The sequence below is a fragment of the Cervus canadensis genome, chromosome 26 (assembly GCF_019320065.1).
Source record: "Cervus canadensis isolate Bull #8, Minnesota chromosome 26, ASM1932006v1, whole genome shotgun sequence".
Classification (NCBI taxonomy): Eukaryota; Metazoa; Chordata; class Mammalia; order Artiodactyla; family Cervidae; genus Cervus; species Cervus canadensis.
The window spans coordinates 38,552,651-38,573,695 of NC_057411.1; the positions used below are offsets into that span (position 1 = coordinate 38,552,651).

The 21,045-nt window shown below is 38.1% G+C and overlaps 1 protein-coding gene across 2 annotated transcripts in view; it reads left to right on the forward strand.

Annotated features, from left to right (window-relative positions):
• The first annotated feature begins 396 nt into the window (after nt 1-396).
• NUDT9 (nudix hydrolase 9) overlaps nt 397-21,045 on the forward strand; it is a 42,163-nt gene continuing 21,514 nt past the window's right edge. The window contains exons 1-3 of one of the 2 annotated variants that reach the window (XM_043447763.1): nt 397-764; nt 7,652-7,888; nt 18,169-18,264. In XM_043447763.1, coding sequence (XP_043303698.1) covers nt 658-764; nt 7,652-7,888; nt 18,169-18,264 — 440 coding nt within the window. In that variant the 5' untranslated portion in view covers nt 397-657. The remainder of the gene's footprint in view (nt 765-7,651; nt 7,889-18,168; nt 18,265-21,045) is intronic. The other variant, XM_043447762.1, reaches the window with a different exon arrangement.

Consider the following 21,045-nt stretch of genomic DNA (forward strand, 5'->3'; position numbering starts at 1 on the left):
CGCAGGTTTGCTAAGGCCACACAAGGCAAAGCCTCGTGAAATTTACTCATGAGGTGAACATCTTCGTAAAAAAAGGAACTGAAAAGCCTCAGATACGGGAAGTCCAAGTCTCTGGCCTACCTCCTTCTCCTGTAACCAACTTGTAATCAGATATGACTAGGATTGTAACTCCTTCCTCCCTGAGGGGGGAAAAAAAAAAAAAGGAGGGCACACTTCTCTTAATCCCCTTCCTTTTTCTTCTCCTTCCCAACTTCTCGGTTTCTTTCAGCTTCCCTTTTCCCTACCGCTTTCTCGATGGTACCCCGAGACCCCTGTCCAAAGCCCTCACAATCACGGGATCCGCAAGGATGAAAAGCCGAAGGCGGGCGCTATGAAGCCCGCACCTCCTCTCTTTTCGGCGCTGTCGTAAAGTGCCGTCGCGCAGCGGAGCGTTACTGGAGCTGGTACCTTGCGCGTCACTTGGGGATTCGAAGTGGGCTTTTATTTTGGGAGGGCGTCTAGTCCCTGTGTGTTAATGAAATTGACGTAGCTACTTCCTCTCCGGAACCGGAGGGCCGCCCGGTCCCAGTACCCTCTGGACGCCCGGGGCTCGGGGCTGTGGGGCGGGCGGAGCCTGAGGCCCAAGCTACCTCGCTCCGCGAATCTTCCGGGCCGCTGATGGCCGGAGGCTTCCTGGGGAAGACTTTAGCCGCCGTCTCCCTCTCTGTCGCCCTGGCCTCTGTGACTGTCAAGTACTTGGGCGGCTGCAGCGTCGCGGCGTGCAGGTATTCCCGCTTCTAGCGCTGACTCCTTCTCCCGAGTCTTTGCGTTGCGGCTGGTAACCAGCTTCTGGTCGGGTGGTTTCAGGAGGCTCTGCTTGGGTCCCAGCTTTTTACAGCCATACGCACGTTTTTTTTTTTTTTAAAGTCTCTAAAATATTTTACTTGTCTTTTGAGAAAAGCAAGTGGTGGCACGCTTTCTTATGATACTTGAAGTCTGTCCTCTGCCGTGAGTCACTAACATTATTTGTCCCCAGAGAGTTTAAATAGCGAACCGTTTAAATGGTGTAAAATGAAAAGTGTAAGTCGTCATTCCTCTACTTCTCCATTTCAGTGTAGATAAAATATTTATTACTTACCTCTTTTAAAAAAAATTTGCCTTGGATAAATTTAGGGATTTGTGGTATCTCATACTGTCTCCTCTTATTCGTTCCTCCTGGTTTCTGAACACATGTCCTAGGTACCATGCCCATGCCTGGCATCGAGTAATAAACAAGTGTTGTGAGGCTGCCTCTAGGAGTGTGTGTGTTTTTAATTATTTTTGTCACGTCATTAGACACAAGGAAATTTTCTTCTGTTTGTTTCTTCCATTTTTTTCTTCTGTCTCCGCCCGGCCCCGCCAACTCCAGTGATAGCCTTCTGGACTGGAAGGTTTCAGTTGAGGGTGTGTGAGCAAGTAGCAGCCGGTGGACAGGCTGGAAACGTCCCCTTCCTCTTCTGGTCCAGACTTTACACTTGTGGAACAATTTTTCTGCTGATTGTAGCTGCCTCAACTTTATTTCTTCAGTGTGAACTGTACAGATACTAAGCCGAAGTTTCTGCTGTGTTCTTTAATACCTAACTCACCATAGAGGTTCTAGCCCTTTTCTTTACATTTTGGTTTTATCCTGGGGATCAACAAGTACTGCCGACTTTTTGTTTGTGAATGGGGAGGGAGAGAGGGCTGATTTCCGTGGTTACTGTCCCACTGCTCATGTAGGATGTTTTGGCCCCCTTATTTCAAAGGTATTAACTTCTCTGGTGGCTCAGACAGTAAAGCGTTTGCTTGCGATGTGGGAGACCTGGGTTTGATCCCTGGGTTGGGAAGATCCCTTGGAGAAGGAAATGGCAACCCACTCCAGTACTCTTGCCTGGAAAATCCCATGGATGAAGGAGCCTGGTAGACTCCAGTCCATGGGGTCGCAAAGTCGGACACAACTGAGCGACTTCACTTTATTTCACATGTAACTCTCCGGTGGGGCGTGTTGTTGGTGGTGTTGGGGCTCTTCGTGTTTGTGGTGAGGAGGCTGGAGTTCTATGGGAGCTCTATTATTTTCTGCACAATTTTGCCTTGCAAAATTTGAAAAAAACAGAAGTATTAAAAAAGCAGGTAGAATCCTTTGTTTCCTCAAAGCACAGAGGGACTGGTATGTGGAAAATAAAAGACATAATGCTCTTGTTTAAAAAAAAAAGAGTTGACAAAACCAATGAAAGCATAGTGTTTCAAGCAAGAATGGTTTGAGTATCAAAGGAGTAAAGGAGATCTTGGGGAAATTTTGATGAAGGCTTCTAATACTTTTACTAGAATTGATTTGACTCTGATTTGACTTCAGTTCAGTCGCTCAGTTGTGTCCGACTCTCTGCAACCCCATGAACCACAGAATGCCGGGCCTCCCTGTCCATCACCAACTCCCGGAGTCCACCCAAACCCATGTCCATTGAGTTGGTGATGCCATCCAACCATCTCATCCTCTGTCATCCCCTTCTCCTGCCCTCAATCCCTCCCAGCATCAGGGTCTTTTCAAATGAGTCAGCTCTTTGCATCAGGTGGCCAAACTATTGGAGTTTCAGCTTCAACATCAGTCCTACCAATGAACACCCAGGAGTGATCTCCTTTAGGATGGACTGGTTGGATCTCCTTGCAGTCCAAGGGACTCTCAAGAGTCTTCTCCTTGACTATGAAGGTATAAAAGTAAAGTTCGCTATATAATGCAGTTACGTATAAAATACAACAAACAAAATAGAATAAAAACAAAAATTGATGAATTCTTTGTTTGAAGACTTAGTATATAGATTTGGTTTTAACCTAACTTATTTACCTGTAATATAAAATTTATTTTCCCTCCAGTTTTATTGAGATAAAATTGATGTTCAGCACTGTATAAGATTAATGTGTATATCATAATGATTTGAAACACAAACATCATGAAATGATTGTCACAATAAGTTTAATGAACATCCATCATGTCCTATAGATACAACATGAAAGAAGTAGAATAAAAAAATTTTGTTGTGATGAGAACTCTTAGGATTTACTTACTATATAATATAGAGCAGTATTAGTTGTATATATCATGTTGTACATTATATCCCTAGTACTTATTTATCTTATAACTGGAAAGTCATATGTACCTTTTGACCACCTTTACCCAGTTCCCCCCTCCCCTCCACAACCTTTATGAGTTAGTTTTTTGAAGTATAATTGACCTATATAACACTATGTTCCTGTTACACAACGTACTGATTTGATATTTCCATACATCTTAACATGATCTCCAGGGTGAGTTTGGTTACCATATGTCACCATACAGGGATAACAGTTATTCTCCACACCTTATATTTCATACACATAATTTATTTATTTTGTACCTAGAAGTTTGTACCTCTTAATCTTATCCCTTTACTACTTCTTTCCACCCCCTACTACCCTCTCTTTTGGCAACTACCTGTTTGATCTGTGTATCTATGACTGTGTTTCTGTTTTCTTACGTTTGTTTTGTTTTTTAGATTCCACATATTACTAGAATCATACAGTAGTTGTCTTTCTTTTTTTTCTGACATTTCACTTAGCATAATACCCTCTAGGTCCAACCATGTCATCACAAATGGAAATATTTCCTTCTTTTTTTCTTTTAAATAGCTGAGTAATATTCCATTATGTGTGTGTGTGCATGATATCTTTATCCATTCACCTATTGATGGGCAGTTAGGCTACTTCCATATCTTGGCTGTCATAAATAATGCTGCTGTGAATATGGGGTGCATGCATCTTTTCTAATTAGTGTTTTTATTTTCTTTAGATAAATATTCAGGAGTAGAATTGCTGGACCATACAGTAGTTATATTTTAATTTTTTGAAGGAATCTCTACTGTTTTCTATAGTAACCGCATCAATTTGCATTCCCATTAGCAGTGCACAAGGGTTCCCTTTTCACCACAACCCCACCAACACTTGTTATTTGTTGTTTTTTTGATAATAGCCATTCTGACAGGTATGAGGTAGGTTTTGATTTGCATTTCTGTGATGATTAGTGATGTTGCTACTGCTGCTAAGTCGCTTCGGTTGTGTCCGACTCTGTGCGACCTTATAAACGGTAGCCCACCAGGCTCCCCCGTTCCTGGGGTTCTCCAGGCAAGAACACTGGAGTGGGTTGCCATTTCCTTCTCCAATGCGTGAAAGTGAAAAATGATGTTGAGTGTATTTTAATGTTCCTGTTGGCCATCTCTATGTTATCTTTGAAAAAAATATGTATTTGGAGCTTCCACCCATTTCTTAAGTTGGGTTGTTTGTTTTTTCTAGTGTTGTATTATGTAAGTTCTTTGTATGGTTTAGATATTAACCACTTACGAGATATATTGTTTACAAATACATTCTCCTATTCAGTAGGCAGCCTTTTTCTTTTGTTGGTAGTTTCCTTTGCTGCACAAAAGCTTTTTAGTTTAATGCAGTCCCATTTGTTTATTTTTGCTTTTGTTTCCCTTGCCAGAGGAGACATACCCCAAAAAATCTTTCTAAGACCAGTGTCAAAGAGGGTACTGATTATGTTTTCTTCTAGAGGTTTTATGGCTTCAGGTCTTGCATTTAAGTCTTTAATTCATTTTGAAATTATTTTTGTGCATGGTGTGACAGAGTAGTCCAGTTTGTTTCTTTTGCTTTTGTTGAAAAGGCTGCCTTTCCCTAGTGTGTATTCTTGCCTCCTCTGTTGTAGGTTAATTGCCCATTTAAGTGTGGGTTCATTTCTGGGCTTTCTTTTCTGTTACATTTATCTGTTGTTTTTTAGTCTCTATTTCTTTTGTTTCTGTTCTGGTCTTTATGATTTCTTTGCTTCTACTAGCTTTGGGTTTTGTTTGTTCTTCATTTTCTAGCTCCTTTAGGTGTAAGGGTTGGTTGATTGGTTGAGATTTTTCTTGTTTTATGAGAAACAAGAGAGCTTGTTTCGCAAGATAGGCTTGTAATACTATGAATTTGGGGTCGTAAAGAGTCGGACATGACTGAGTAACTTTTACTTTCCTTCTTAGAACTTCAGGTCCCTTAATTGTTCTGAAGTTGATTGAAAATAAAATTGTTTAGAAAATAAACCGTGCTAGGAAATAATAAAACAGAAGTAAAAAGGAAATTTACATCGGGATTGGTTAGATCAGCTTCTGATCTCTCTATCAAATCTGAATGAAAGCCTTGCTGGCTACATGAAAGTCTTGCGGCCCTGTCTACATGTTGGTTTTAGCCCAGTAAGACTTTTGGAGAACTGTAAGATAATAAATTTGTGTAGTTTTAAGCTGCTGAATTTGTGGAAATTTGTTATGGCAGCAGTGAAAAAATGAATACATTATGTACATAGTCTTAAATATATGTTCTTTATTTTTTCTACCATTTCTGTGTAAGATGGGATCATGTTATACACACTTTCTTGCATCTTGCTTTTCATTTTCAATAATATCGTATGAAAATACTGTCACTTGATGTCATTCTTTTTCATAGCTACTTAATAGTCATCCCATCGTGTAGCTGTTCTAATATTTATTAAGCCATCCTTACATTATTGGGCATTTCCTTTAATTCCCATTAAACACTGCTGAAATACTTTTTGTATGCATAATTGATTATTTCATTTTTATGGGCTAGGTTAGTGGAATGAAATTACTTGAGTTGCAGGATGTAAGTATGTTCATCTTTATTGCCAAATTACTTTACAAAAATTCTGTAGCAGTTCACATCTCTACCAGCAATGTATAGGAGATGGTGTTACCTTTTTAAAGGTTTGTCAGTCTACGTGGAAAAAAGAACTTACGGTTACTTAAATTTTCATTTCTTTAATCGCTAGTGATTATAACTGTCTTTTAATGTTTATTAGCCAGTTGGATCTGCTTTTCTTTGATTATTTGGTCATAATCTGCCCAATTTCCTATTCCAGTTCAGCCTTTGTCAGTTTATACAAACTCAGTATATTATAGTTACTAACCCTTTGAATGTCATCTACAGTATAGTTTGTGATTTGCTTTTTTCACTCCACTGATTGTGTCCTTTGATACACAGAAGTTTTAGTGTTGATACAGTCTGATTTACTGATTTTCTTCTGTCACTTGTGGTTTCGGTCATATCTGAGAAATCATTGCCAAATTCAATGTCATGAAATTTCCCTCTGTGTCTTCTTTTAAGAGTTTTATAGTTTTAGGTCTTAATGTTTGGGTCTTTGATCCATTTCAAGTTAATGTTTATGTATATGTAATGTATGGGTCCATCTTCATCTGTTTGCATGTGGATATCTAACTTTCCCAGCACCATTTGTTGGAAAGACTGTCCTTTCCCTTTTGAGAGTTGACACCCTTTTTTGAAAATCATCTGACTATATATGTAAGGGTTTATATCTGGACTCTATTCTATCCTATTGGCCTGTATATACACATACATATATATATATACACATAAATATATTTTTTCATATTCCTTTTCCATTATGGTTTATCACAGGATATTGAGTATAGTTCCCTGTGCTATACATTAGGACCTGGTTGTTTATCCATGTTATATATACCAGTTTGCATCTGCTAATCCCAAGCTCCCATTCCTTCCCTCTCCCCCACCCTCTCCCCGTTGGCAACCACACATCTGTTCTCCAAGTCTGAGTCTGTTTCTGTTTAGTAGATATGTTTATTTGTGTCATATTTTAGGTTCCACATATAAGTGATATCATACAGCATTTGTCTGACAGAGACTTTTTTGGGCTTTGGTAGTTGTAGAGCATGGGCTTAGTTGCCCCATGGCATATGGAATCTTCCTGGACCAGGGATTGAACCCGTGTCCCCTGCATTGACAGGTGGTTTCTTAATTACTGGATCATCAGGAAGTCCTACTCTAAAGTTTATAATTTGTACATCTATCAGTCTGGCTTCAAGTAATACTACATTAATTTGAATACAGTGTAGGAACCTAACAACAGTATATCTCCATTTCCTTTTCTTCTTTTGTGCTATTTCTGTCATTCATTTTTGACATATGTACATTAGACCAGAGATCCCCAACCCCTGGGCCCTATTGGGAACTGAGTCACACAGCAGGTGAGCAGTGGACGAGCAAGTGAAGCTTCATCTGCCGTTCGCCATCGCTTGTATTACCACCTGACCTGTTCCCTACCTCAGCACTCCCATTACCACCAGGCCTGAATTATCCATCCCTGCCCCCTCACCCTGAGCGGTGTAAAAATTGTCTTCCACAAGACCAGTTCCTTGTGCCAAAAAGCTTGGGGACTGCTGTCTTAGAGCATTAGCTTATTATTTTCTTAAAAATGGATTCCTTCCTGTAGGCTTTAATAGTCTTTCTTTATATTTGTTTTTATGGTTGAATTTTTATTATAAAATTATCTTCTCCATCATTTGTGCTAACAAAAGTAAACTTCTGTCCCTTTTTCTTAGCTAAAATAAACTCTGTAAGTTTCAATTAGTAAGATTTAGCAATATTTTTATGTTTATAAACAGTTTCACAGATATTGGACCTTTATTCCAGTATACATCAAATTAGGATTTTCTGATTTTTAAGTCTTTGAAATTGAAAAGTTGTATTTTAGAGACTGTGAATTAGGTTCTTAAGTTAAGTATTTTGTACTGACATAAAACATTTTTCTTTTTTTTCCTGTCAGAAACTCACTTTTATCCTGCAGATTTCATGTTAATTCCAACATGATGTCTGGTTTTCATGGTACCAAACATTCTCACAACAAGGCTCGGACATCTCCTTATCCAGGTTCAAAAGTTCAACGCAGCCAGGTTCCTAATGATAAAGTGGGCTGGTTTGTTGAGTGGCGTGACTATAATCCTGTGGAATACACTGCAGTTTCTGTCCTGGCTGGACCTCGGTGGGCAGATCCTCAGATCAGGTGAGTAAATTACCTGGTGTTAGCTGGGTAGGAGACTTTTGGAGAAGGTAATGGTTGTATTTGTAAATTGTCATTTGATAGCAGAAAAATAATTTTTATCTACTGCTTGACTTTAACTGTTTCCACATTTACTTGAATTTTTGCCAAAGCTATTCAATTCATGTTTATTTATTCTTTTGGGGGTGAATGCAAAAGTAGGAAGTTAAGAAGCACTTGGAGTAACAGGCAAATTTGGCCTTGGAGTATAGAATGAAGCACGGCAAAGGCTGATAGAGTTGTGCCAAGAGAACGCACTGGTCATAGCAAACACCTTCTTCCAACAACACAAGAGAAGACAGACTCTCCACGTGGACATGACCAGATGGTCAACACTGAAATCAGATTGATTATGTTCTTTGCAGCCAAAGATGGAGAAGCTCTATACAGTCAGCAAAAACAAGACCGGGAGCTGACTGTGGCTCAGATCATGAACTCCTTATTGCCAAATTCAGACTGAAATTGAAGAAAGTGGAGAAGACCACTGACCATTCAGGTATGACCTAAATCAAATCCCTTATGACTATACAGTGGAAGTGAGAAATAGATTTAAGGGACTAGATCTGATAGACAGAGTGCCTGATGAACTATGGATGGAGGTTTGTGACATTGTACAGGAGACAGGAATCAAGACCATCCCCAAGAAAAAGAAATGCAAAAAAGCAGAATGGTTGTCTGAGGAGGCCTTACAAATAGCTGTGAAAACAAGGGAAGTGAAAAGCAAAGGAGAAAAGGAAAGATATACCCATTTGAATGCAGAGTTCCAAAGAATAGCAAGGAGAGATAAGAAAGCCTTCCTCAGCAATCAATGCAAAGAAATAGAGGAAAACAATAGAATGGGAAAGACTAAAGATCTCTTCAAGAAACTTAAAGATACCAAGGGAACATTTCATACAAAGATGGGCTCAATAAAGGACAGAAATAGTATCCACCTAACAGAAGCAGAAGATATTAAGAAGAGGTGGCAAGAATACACAGAGGAACTATACAAAAAAGATCTTCACAACCCAGATAATCACGAAGGTGTGATCACTCACCTAGAGCCAGACATCCTGGAATGTGAAGTCAAGTGGACCTTAGGAAGTGTCACTACAAGCAAAGCTAGTGGAAGTGATGGAATTCCAGTTGAGCTATTTCAAATCCTGAAAGATGATGCTGTGAAAGTGCTGCACTCAATATGCCAGCAAATTTGGAAAACTCAGCAGTGGCCACAGGACCGGAAAAGGTCAGCTTTCATTCTAATCCCAAAGAAAGGCAATGCCAAAGAATGCTCAAACTACCGCACAATTGAACTCATCTCACACGCTAGTAAAATGATGCTTAAAATTCTCCAAGTCAGGCTTCAGCAATACATGAACCGTGAACTTGCAGATGTTCAAGCTGGTTTTAGAAAAGGCAGAGGAATCAGAGATCAAATTGCCAACATCTGTTGGATCATTGAAAAAGCAAGAGAGTTCCAGAAAAAGATCTATTTCTGCTTTATTGACTATGCCAAAGCCTTTGACTGTGTGGATCATAATAAACTGTGGAAAATTCTGAAAGAGATGGGAATACTAGACCACCTGATCTGCCTCTTGAGAAACCTGTATGCAGGTCAGGAAGCAACAGTTAGAACTGGACATGGAACAACAGACTGGTTCCAAATAGGAAAAGAAGTACGTCAAGGTTGTATATTGTCACCCTACTTATTTAACTTATATGCAGAGTACATCATGAGAAATGCTGGGCTGGAGGAAGCACAAGTTGGAGTCAAGATTGCTGGGAGAAATATCAATAACCTCAGATATGCAGATGACACCACCCTTATGGCAGAAAGCGAGGAAGAACTAAAGAGCCTCTTGATGAAAGTGAAAGAGGAGAGTGAAAAAGTTGGCTTAAAGCTCAACATTCAGAAAACTAAGATCATGGCATCTGGTCCCATCAATGCAGATGGTGATTGTAGCCATGAAAGTAAAAGATGCTTACTCCTTGGAAGGAAAGTTATGACCAACCTACACAGCATATTAAAGAGCAGAGACATTACTTTGCCAACAAAGCTCTGTCTAGTCAGGACTATGGTTTTTCCAGTAGTCATGTGTGGATGTGAAAATTGGACTATAAAGATAGCTGAGTGCTGAAGAATTGATGCTTTTGAACTGTGGTGTTGGAGAAGACTCTTGAGAGTCCCTTGGATTGCAAGGAGACCCAACCAGTCCATCTTAAAGGAGATCAGTCCTGGATGTTCATTGGAAGGGCTGATGCTGAAGCTGAAACTCCAGTACTTTGGCCACCTGATGCGAAGAGCTGGCTCATTGGAAAAGATCCTGATGCTGGGAAAGATTGAGGGCAAGAGGAGAAGGGGACGACAGAGGATGAGATGGTTGCATGGCGTCACCGACTTGATGGACATGGGTTTGGGTGAACTCCGGGAGTTGGTGATGGACAGGGAGGCCTGGTGTGCTGTGGTTCATGGGGTTGCAAAGAGTTGGACACGACTGAGCGACTGAACTGAACTGAACTGAACTGATGATGATCTTTCCAAATAGGTAAATCTATTTTATCATGGAGTTTTTTATTTTATGAAATGACAAGTGGTAGTTTCTGTTTTCATTTCTTTTGCTTGGGTTATCAATAACATCTTTTGTGGTTATTTTCCAACATAGCTAGACTTGTGTTTGAATAGTGAAAATGTTTTTCAGAAAGTTTTTCTGGATTACTAACAACAAGATGATGATAAAATTTGACCTGTGTGAGAAGATAGGAAAGGGATAGATAAAGGAGAGAAGAAAGAAGGAAACAAAAAACTCAAGCAGAAACATTTTGATTAGAGGTAGAATGGCTGAATGAATACAAAAACAAGACCTGTATATATGGTATCTAAAGGAGACCCACTTCAGACCCAGAGACACAGACTGAAAATGAGAGGTTGCAAAAAGATATTCCATGCAAATGGAAGTAAAAAAAAGGCTGGAGTAGCAGTATTCCTATCAGATAAACAAGACTTTAAAATAAAGACTGTTACAAGAAACAAGAATGCTACATAATAATCAAGGTATCAATCCAAAAAGGAGATATAACAATTATAAATATTTCTGCCCCCAATATAGGAGCACCTCAATACATAAAGCAAATGCTAGCAGCCCTAAAAGGGGAAAATGGCGCAACACAATAATAGTGGGAGACTTTAATACCCCACTTCCACCAATGAACAGATTATCCAGACAGAAAATAAATAAGAAAACACAAGCTTTAATGACACAATAGACCAGATAGAATTAATTGATATTTATAGGACATTCCATCTGAAAGCAGCAGAATATACTTTCATCTCAAGTGCACATGGAATATTCTCCAGGATAGATCATAACTTGGGTCACAAATCAAGCCTTGGTAAATTTAAGGAAATTGAAATTGTATCAAGCATGTTTTGTGACTACAACACTATGAGATTAGAAATCAATTACAGGAAAAAATAAACTGTAAAAACATGAGCACATGGAGGCTAAATAATAGACTACTGAATAATGAAGAGATCAATGAAGAAATCAAAGAGGAAATAAAAAAATACATAGAAACAAATGACAGTGAAATCAGGATGACTCAAAACCACGGGATGCAGTAAAAGCAGTCCTAAGGGGGAAGCTAATAGCAATTCAGTTCTTCCTCAAGAAATGAGAAAAATCTCCAGTGAACAACCTAACATTATACCTAAAGTGGCTAGACCAAGAAGAGCAAATAAAACCCAAAGTTAGTAGAAGGAAATAAATCATAGGCAGAGCAGAAATAAATGAAATAGAAATGAAGAAAACAATAGCAAAAATCAGTGAAACTAAAAGCTGGTTCTTTGAGAAGATAAAATCAATAAACTTTTAGCCAGACTCATCCAAAAAAAAAAAAAAAAAGGATTCAAATCAATAAAATTAGAAATGAAAAAAGAGAAACTACAACCGACACCCCAGAAATACAAAGAATCATTAGAGACTACTATAAGCAACTCTATGCCAAAAAAGTGGACAACTTGGAAGAAATGGACAAATTCTTAGAAAGGTACAGTCTCCCAGGACTGAAGCAGGAAGAAATAGAAAATATAGACAATCACAAGTAATGAAATTGAAACTGCAGTTAAAAATTGTCCAACAAACAACAGTCCAGACCAGATGGCTTCATAGGTGAAATCTAGCAAGCATTTAGAGAAGAGATAACATTTATCCTTCTTAGACTCTCCCAAAAAATTACAGAACACTCCCAAGCTCATTCTGCTAGGCCATCATCTCCCTGATACCAAAACCAGACAAAGATACACGAAAAAAGAAAATTGCAGACCAATATCACTGATAAACATAGTTGTCAAAATCTTCAACAAAATACTAGCAACACATTAAAAGAATCATACACCCTGGTCAAGTGGAATTTTTCCAAGGGATGCAAGGATTCCTTAATATATGTAAGTCAATCAATGTGGTACACCATGTTAACAAGTTAAAGAATAAAAAACATAGGATCATCTCAATAAATGCAGAAAAGCTTTTGACAAAATTCAACACCCATTTATGATAAAAACTCTCCAGAAAGTGGGCATAGGGGGAACCTACCTCACCATAATAAAGGCCATACATGACAAACCCACAGCAAACATCAGTGGTTAAGAACTGAAAGCATTTCCTTTAAGGTCAGGAACAAGACAAGGATGTCCACTCTTGCCATTATTATTCAGTATAGTTTTGGAAGTCCTAACTGTGGCAGTCAGAAAAAAAAGAAATAAAAGGAATACAAATTGAAAAGAAGAAATGAAACTGTCACTGTTTGTGGATGATATGACTATATATAGAAAATCCTGAAGATGCCACCAGAAAATTAGAGCTAATCAATGAATTTGGTAAAATTGCAGGATACAAAATTAATGCACAGAAATCTCTTGCATTCCTATATACTAACAATGAGAGATCAGAAAGAGAAATTAAATAATTCCAGTTACTATTACAACAGAAAGAATAAAATACCTAAGAATGAACCTACCTGAGGGGGTAAAAGACTTCCCTGGTGGCTCAGACGGTAAAAGAATCTGCCTGTAATGCAGGAGACCTGGGTTCAATTCCTAAGTCAGGAAGATCCCCTGGAGAAAGGAATGGCAACCCACTCCAGTATTCTTGCCTAGAGAATTCCCATGAACAGAGGAGCCTGGCAGGCTATAGTCCATGGGGGTCACAAAGAGTTGGACGCGACTGAGTGACTAACACTTTTACTTTCGAGGAGGTACATGAAAAAGTCCTGTGTTCAGAAAACTATAAGAAAGAAATCAAAGATTTCTTTGATTTATGAAAGAAATCAAAGATGACACAAACAGATGGAGAGATATACCATGTTCTTGGGTTGGAAGAATCAATATCATGAAAATGACTATACTACCTAAAGCAGTAGTTTTGATGAAAGTTTTAGTTTCATTTTAGTTTTGAAGGATTTATTAACCAAAGAAACCATGCATCACACAAACAATTTCAGTATTTAATAGAAGGTTATTTGACTTAGTTTCAGTATACAGTCATTAAAAGAAGAGAAATAGACACAAAGAGAAAAGTAATAGCATATACATCACCAAATTTGGGCCAACCAACCTCCAGACCTAGACAGTGCTGGTAAGTCCCTCATTAACAGCAGTCTGGAGTCCTAATTGGGATAAAGTCCCAGGTGGTGTGAGACTTCAGATTGCAGTTTTGGGGACAATCCCAAGCAGCAAACTGATATCATCATCATTTTGTCCACAGAAATGCAATTCTGGCTTTACTTTAACTTTTTGCTGTTTGTTTCACCTGTGAGTCATAAGGGGTAGGGAAAGTGTCTCAGGCAGTAAAGAATCTACCTGCAATGTGGGAGACCTGGGTTCAATCCCTGGATGGGGAGATCCCCTGGAGAAGGGAATGGCTACCCACTCTAGTATTCTTGCCTGGAGATTCCATGGACAGAGGAGCCAATTTCTTAGACCCTGGAGGTGGGAGCTAGGGTTGGGGGAATTGGCCAGACCCTCAGGGGCTTAAGAGAATCTAAGACCCACTCCCTGTCTTATCTAAAGTGCCACCTGACTTGCTTTCCTTGCAGGCAAGCTCAGAATCTTTATAGTATCCAGGTAGATCAGAGGCCTGCTCTCCTCCTTCTGATGTCTGCACAAGACTTCCTCCATTTTAATTTCCCTAATATAAGTCTATAGATTCAGTACACTCCCTATCAGATTACCAATGGACTTTTTCACAGAATTAGAACAAAAAACTTTTTACAGTTTTTGTGGATCCATAAAAGACCCCAGATACCAAAGCAATCTTGAGAAAGAAAAACAGAACTGGAGTTATCAGGCTCCCTGACTTCAGACTATACTATAAAGCTACAGTCATCAGGACAGTATGGTATTGGCACAAAAACAGAAATATAGATCAATGGGACAGGATTGAAATCCCAAAGATAAACCCACATATCTATGGTCACCTAATCTATGACAAAGAAGGGAAGAATATTCAATGGAGAAAAGAGTCTTTTCAACAAGTGGTACTGGGAAAACTGGACAGCTACATGTAAAAGAATGAAATGAGAACACTCCCTAACACCATATATAAAAAGAAAACTCAACATGGAGTAAAGATCTAAGTATAAGACCAGACACCTATACAACTCTTAGAGGAAAACATAAGAAGAACATTCTTTGACATAAACCACAGCAGTATCTTTTTTGACCCACTTCCTAGAATAAGGAAAATAAAAACAAAAATAAACAAATGGGACCTAATTAAACTTAAGGGCTTTTGTACAGAAAGGAAAACTATAAATGAGATGAAAAAACCACCTTAGAATGGGAGAAAATATTTGCAAATGAAAGTAACTGAGAAAGGACTACCATATGACCATAATTCAAAAAGACACATGCACCCCAGTGTTCATTGCAGCACTATTTACGTTAGCCAGGACATGAAAGCAACCTAGATGTGCAACTACAGATTAATGAATAATGAAGATGTGGTACATATATGCAGGGAAATATTACTCAGCCATAAAAATGAACAAAATTGGGTAACATTCGTGGAGATATGGATGGACCTAGAGTCTGTCATAGAGTGAAGTAAGTCAGAAAGAAAAAAGTATTGTATATTAATGCATGTATGTGGAATACAGGAAAATGGTATAGGTGATCTTATTTTACAAAGCAGAAATAGAGACGCAAATGTAGAGAACGGACATGTGGACACGGCCTGGTGGGGAAGGGGAAGTGGGGTGAATTGAGAGGTTGGGATTGACCTATATATACTACCACGTGTAAAATAGATAGCTAGTGGGAAGCTGCTGTAGCGCACAGGGAACTCAGCTCAGAGCTCTGTGGTGACGTAGATGTGTGGGATGGGAGGGGGTGGGAGAGAGGCCCAAGAGGGAGTGGGTATATGTATACATATGGCTGATTTGTTTTGTTGTACAACATTGTAAAGCAGGTATACCCTGATTAAAATAAATACTTGGACTAAATTCAGAGAAGTGCTGTGTTGATTCACATTTTATATTTATGTTTCTTTTGAGAAATATAATGATAGATTTGTAAAATGTATGACTACAAGCTAGGCACTGTACTAAATGTTTTATAAACATTGTTTCATTCTTATAACTATTCTGGAAGGCAGACAGGGTTGTTATTTCTTCTTTATAGGAAAAAAAAAACACACAAAAAATGGAAGCACAGAAACTTTGTCCTTTACATATGGTCATGGAGCTAGTAGAGGGGATAGCTTGGACTTGAACTCAGAATGACTTTAGAATTTATGCCCTTAACTACTCTGCTAAATGGCCACTCTAGTTTTGGAATATTTTAGAAGTTTGATTTAATTGTAAATGATAGTCCTCTCAAGGCATTGTTTAGTCAGTTAAATAAAAATTTTTGCTAGTTGGGTTGATCTAGTATTAGTTCATTAGATTGTTAAACTTTACCAGTCACATATTGCTGTGACTTGATTTTGACCCACAGTTTCCTTATTTAATCCAAAGATATGTTTGTCATAATATTTGGGTTGTTAATTAATCATGAAGCCAACTTGTGGAGAAATTATTACCTGTAAATGAGTTCCATTTCCCTCATTTTAGAGGATGTATTAATATATATTTACATGTACATTATACATACACATGCACAGTTAGAATTAGTGACGTTACAAGGGGTGCTATGCAATATAAGTAAAGGATGACTGAATGAGTCTTCCTCTGTTTTATTCAATTTATTTTTTCTAAGTTAAATTTGTATCACTGTCTAAATCAAGCCTTACTAATGTTAATGTTTAAATTATAACTAGATTCATGCTTTCCCCCCCCCCCAGAAAATGGCTCTCTTTATCTAAAATTTTTTTCTGAAACATTTCCAACATACAGGAAATTTGAAAGAACTTTACAAGGGACAGTCATAACTCACCACTTTGATTTTCTTATTACCATTTTATTATACTTCATCACATATATATCCATCTATCCCTCCTTCATCCATCTTGATTTTTGATATATTGGTACATCTCTGCCTGTATACTTCAACAAGTATTTCATTAACTAGCATTCAATGTTTATTTAGTTTCTTTTATGTTAAAAAATTTTAATGGAATATTGTTGATTTACAGTATTGTGTTAGTTATCAGTTCAGTTCAGTTGCTCAGTCATGTCCAACTCTTTGTTACCCCATGGATTGTGGCACACTAGGCCTCCATGTCCATTACCAATTCCCAGAGCTTGCTCAAGCTCATGTCCATCGAGTCGGTGATGCCATCCAACTATCTCATCTCTGTCGTCCCCTTCTCCTACCCTCAATCTTTCCCAGCATCAGGTTCTTTTCCAATGAGTCAGTTCTTCTCATCAGGTGGTTGAAGTATTGGAGCTGGAGCTTCAGCTTCAGCATCAGTCCTTCCAATGAATATTCAGGACTGATTTCCTTTAGGATTGGCTGGTTTGAATCAGTTATATATATACGTATATTCACTGTTTTTTAGATTCTGTTCCCGTTAGGTCATTACAGAGTACTGAATGAAGTTCCCTGTGCTGTATTAGAGAGTTCTTATTAGTTTTCTGTTTTAGACATAGCAATGTGTATATGTCAGTCCCAGTCTCCCAGTTTATCCTCCCTCCCCACCTTGGTAGCCATAAGTTTATTTTCTACATCTGTGACTCTATTTTTGTTTTGTAAGTAAGTTCATTTGTACCATTTTTTTGTTTGTTTGATTTTAAGATTCCACATTTAATGGTGAATTTCTAGAGGCCCAAGAACATTGTAACTCTGGTTTTGTAATTTTATGACTTTTACCGTTTAATTTTATAGGTATGTTAGAAGTCTTGGGAAAATGCCTGGATCATTCAAGTTGTAAACTATTTCCAAAACAGAGCACAAATATTTCTATGCTCTTGCTTACTGGAATTAAAGCAAGAAAGAAAGTGAAACTTGTGTCAGAACTGCCCGTGAACTATCCAGTGCTATATAACTCTTTATTCACTGTCAGTGCAATTATGTCAGCAGTTTCATAATGGTGAAGAAAGTAGTTTATAGCTTTTAAAAAATATTTTTATTGAGTGTGACATAAATGCAGTAAACTATACATTTCTTAGGTGTGCAGGTGTAGCTCAGTTAGATTTTATATTTATCTAACTCTCTAATTCAGATCCGTGTCCAGATCAAGATCTGGAGTAGTTCCAGTTTACATCTGTTTTAATCTACATCATGGTTATTATTTCCAGCTTATTATATCTATTTTAATCTGCATCATGGTTATTATGAAGTTTGTGGGGTGTTTTCATGTTTTGTGGGTTTTACTTTGATACAGATATTAATCAGTGTACATTAGAAGACGTTAAAATTACTTTGAAACAGTAGAAACAGCAAAATGTCAGAAGGAATCTTATTTTTAGAAGTATTTATTGATAGGAACTAGTAATTGCCATATTGTGCCCACAGACAAATCCGCTTTGCTGATAGTAATGTGTTCTTTTCTGTAGTATGTAGGAGCAGCTCCAATTTGCCTGCCATTAATCCTTCCCCACAGGGGTTACAACATACCTTCTTGTCTTATAAGGTCTTTTGATTAAACAAAAATTTTTTGCCAGAAGGTGTTTTGAAGGAGTTGATGAGTTTGTAAATGAAAACTAAGTTTGTAACTAAAAATTTAGTTTCAAGGATACTGGTTGTTATAACTAACTGGCTGGCATTATTAAGCTGTTGGTAGTATTGGATCATTATTTCTTATTTTGCATTGGTATTCTCATTACAGTGAAAGCAACTTCTCTCCCAAGTTTAATGAAAAGGATGGGCAGGTTGAGAGAAAGAGCCAGAATGGCCTGTATGAGGTTGAAAATGGAAGACCTAGGTAGGTACTGGGGTGGGCATCTTACAATAATGGGTCTTTAAAAGGTAGAAAATAATTGTCAATGAAAATTCACTTAACAATCAAGGTAAGAAGACAAAAGCAAATTTTATGTAAACCAAACTAAGAGTTACAACTTGGAAGACAGACTCTCAGGAAGCTCTGAGAAATGTTCCACCTGTTAGAAGATACTGTTGTTGTTTAGTCGCTAAGTCGTGGTGAACTCTTTTGTGACCTCAGAGCCCTCCAGGCTCTTCTGTCCTTAGGATTTCCCAAGCAAGAAGGGGGAGCCTTCTGACCCAGGGATCGAACCCACATCTCCTTCATTAGCAGGTGGCTTCTTTACCACTGAGCCACCAGGGAAGACCTGTTAGAAGGTGTAGTCATACACATTTTCTAGACAAAGGATTGTACATCAAAATGGGGTAAGATACTGATATTTTACATAAGGTTCCCCAAAGATACATAGTCCAGGTAAGCATGTACAAAGCAAGCAGTGAGTCACCATGACCCCTGGCAGAGTTGGGAAAGCATGCTGTTCTTTTAAGAAGTTACATTGCTAGTGTCAGAAGAAAGGGAAAATAATAATCTTTGTGGTCAAGAAAGCACTCTCATCTTTGAGGAGGTCTGATTAATGTGCAGATTCACTGCACATTAGGGATGCTTGGAGAGGCCCAGATGGACCCAGAAAATTTTATGTCTAAATTTTTTTGCCCTGCCTTAAAATACACATTTTATTTTATCAATATAATTAACATTTATTGAGGGCTTGTATATGCCAGACCTTGTCTGGAAGAATTTATATATGTGATCTAATTAAATCATGATAATAACCCTGTGGGTGGATATTTTTAGTTCTATTTACAGATAAGTAGAGAAAATGCAAGTAGTTTGCATATGGTGAGTAAGTGCTGGAAGGAATTGAATGCATTTTCTTATAACTTTACCTTGAAATAGAAATAATAACAGTTGACTCTTGAACAAAATGGGGCTTGAAATACACAGGCCCACTTATACATGGATTCTTTTTCAGTAGTAAATATTACAACACTACTCCATCTGAGTTTGACTGAATATTTTGAATGTGGAACCACAGATACAGGGGAACTGTGGGTACAGACGGCAGACTATAAGTTTATATGGAAGCATTGTTCAAGGGTCAACTGTAATAGAATAAATTATCAGAAGGAAAGGATTAAGAATTGTATTTCAGTGATTATTTATAAAATGAGGTAATACTGTTAAGGATTTATCCAAATATGTAAGAGTAAAAATAAAAACAACCTAACAATTTAATATTGCTTTTTTCTCTTGGCCATGTCATGTGGCAAGTGGGTGGAATGTGGGAATCTTAGTTCACCAACTAGGGATCAAACCCGTGCCCAGTGGAAGCATGGAGTCTTAACCACTGGATCACCAGGAAATCCCTCTTTTTGTACTTTTAAAAGTGATTTTTCTACACAACTCAAAAATTTTCAGTTTTTCTTAAGTCATCATAAAAGGAAGAAATGTAAAAATTAGCTCGCCTCCAACAAAACAGTAGAAAAATCACAGATTTGGTAATCATACTTATCACCTTGTAGAAATGTTGCAAAAGCTAAAAATATTTTTAGTTCTTCTAAAGCAAGGAAATAGTAGTGCTCCTCTCACACCAACCTGGTCTTTCAGTTTTGCTAAATTCTTTCTTTGTTCATAGCTTACTCACTTTTCTGTGTTATTGAGTCTTTTCAAGTCAAACTTGCCTTTCATTGACTTACTCCTTAAGTTCTCTTCTGGGCAAAATATATTAGAAGATATATACACATATAAAAGGACAGGAAAGGCACAGGAAAGATAGCCTATTGTTTTAGTCAAGACTCTGACTAACGGAAACCAGCTCTAGCTTGCCTGAGTAAAAAAGTGAACTTTACTCCAGGCCTATAGAATCATGTCAGGAATCCAAAGCAGAAATGCAGCTAACTTAAGGAAAGGGGTAGAGTTTGGAAATCCATTAAAACTGTCTTTCTGCCTTACGTCTGCTTTCCTTTATATGTTGTCTTTGCTTTTGTTTTTTCTGCAAATAACTTTCTCTGTTGCTCAGGCAGTAGGGTAATCTATATGTCTTTTCTGCAGCTTCTATTTTATCAGTTACAGGCTTGGTCATCTATAAAAACTCTTAATATTGGCCTTGATCGTTTGTATTCAAGGGTGTATGGTTACATGGAATAAAACATAGTTACTGACCACCCTGCCCCTCCTTCTGAATTTGAAAAGTAGAATAATTGCAACCTGGCCAAGTGTCTTGCCTTTCTGTTTTTATTTGCACGTCTTGCTGAAATATTTCTGAGTCCAGTATAAAACAATATAAAGTGACTCAATTTTCATAACAGTCGCAATGAAGAGCAAAATAAAAAAAGAGTGGCTGGGACTTCCCTGAGGGTGTAGTGGTTGAGAATCCGCCTGCCAGTGCAGGGAACATGATTTGGATCCCTGGTCCAGGAAGATCCCAAATGCTGTGGAGCAACTAAACCTGTGACCCACAACTTCTGAGCCCACGTGTTGCAGCCACTGGAGCTCCCGTACCTCGAGCCCATGCTCCGCCATAAGAGAAGCCACTGAAATGAGGAGCCTGAGCACTGCAGAGGAGAGTAGCCCCTGCTTGCAGCAACTGGAGAAAGCCCTTGCAGCAACAAAGACCCAGTACAACCATAAATAAAAAAATAGTTTAAAAACAAAAGCTGAAAGGGAAAATCTGACAAGTTGTTTATTTACTTTCACATACTGGGAGGACCAAAGATATTAAAT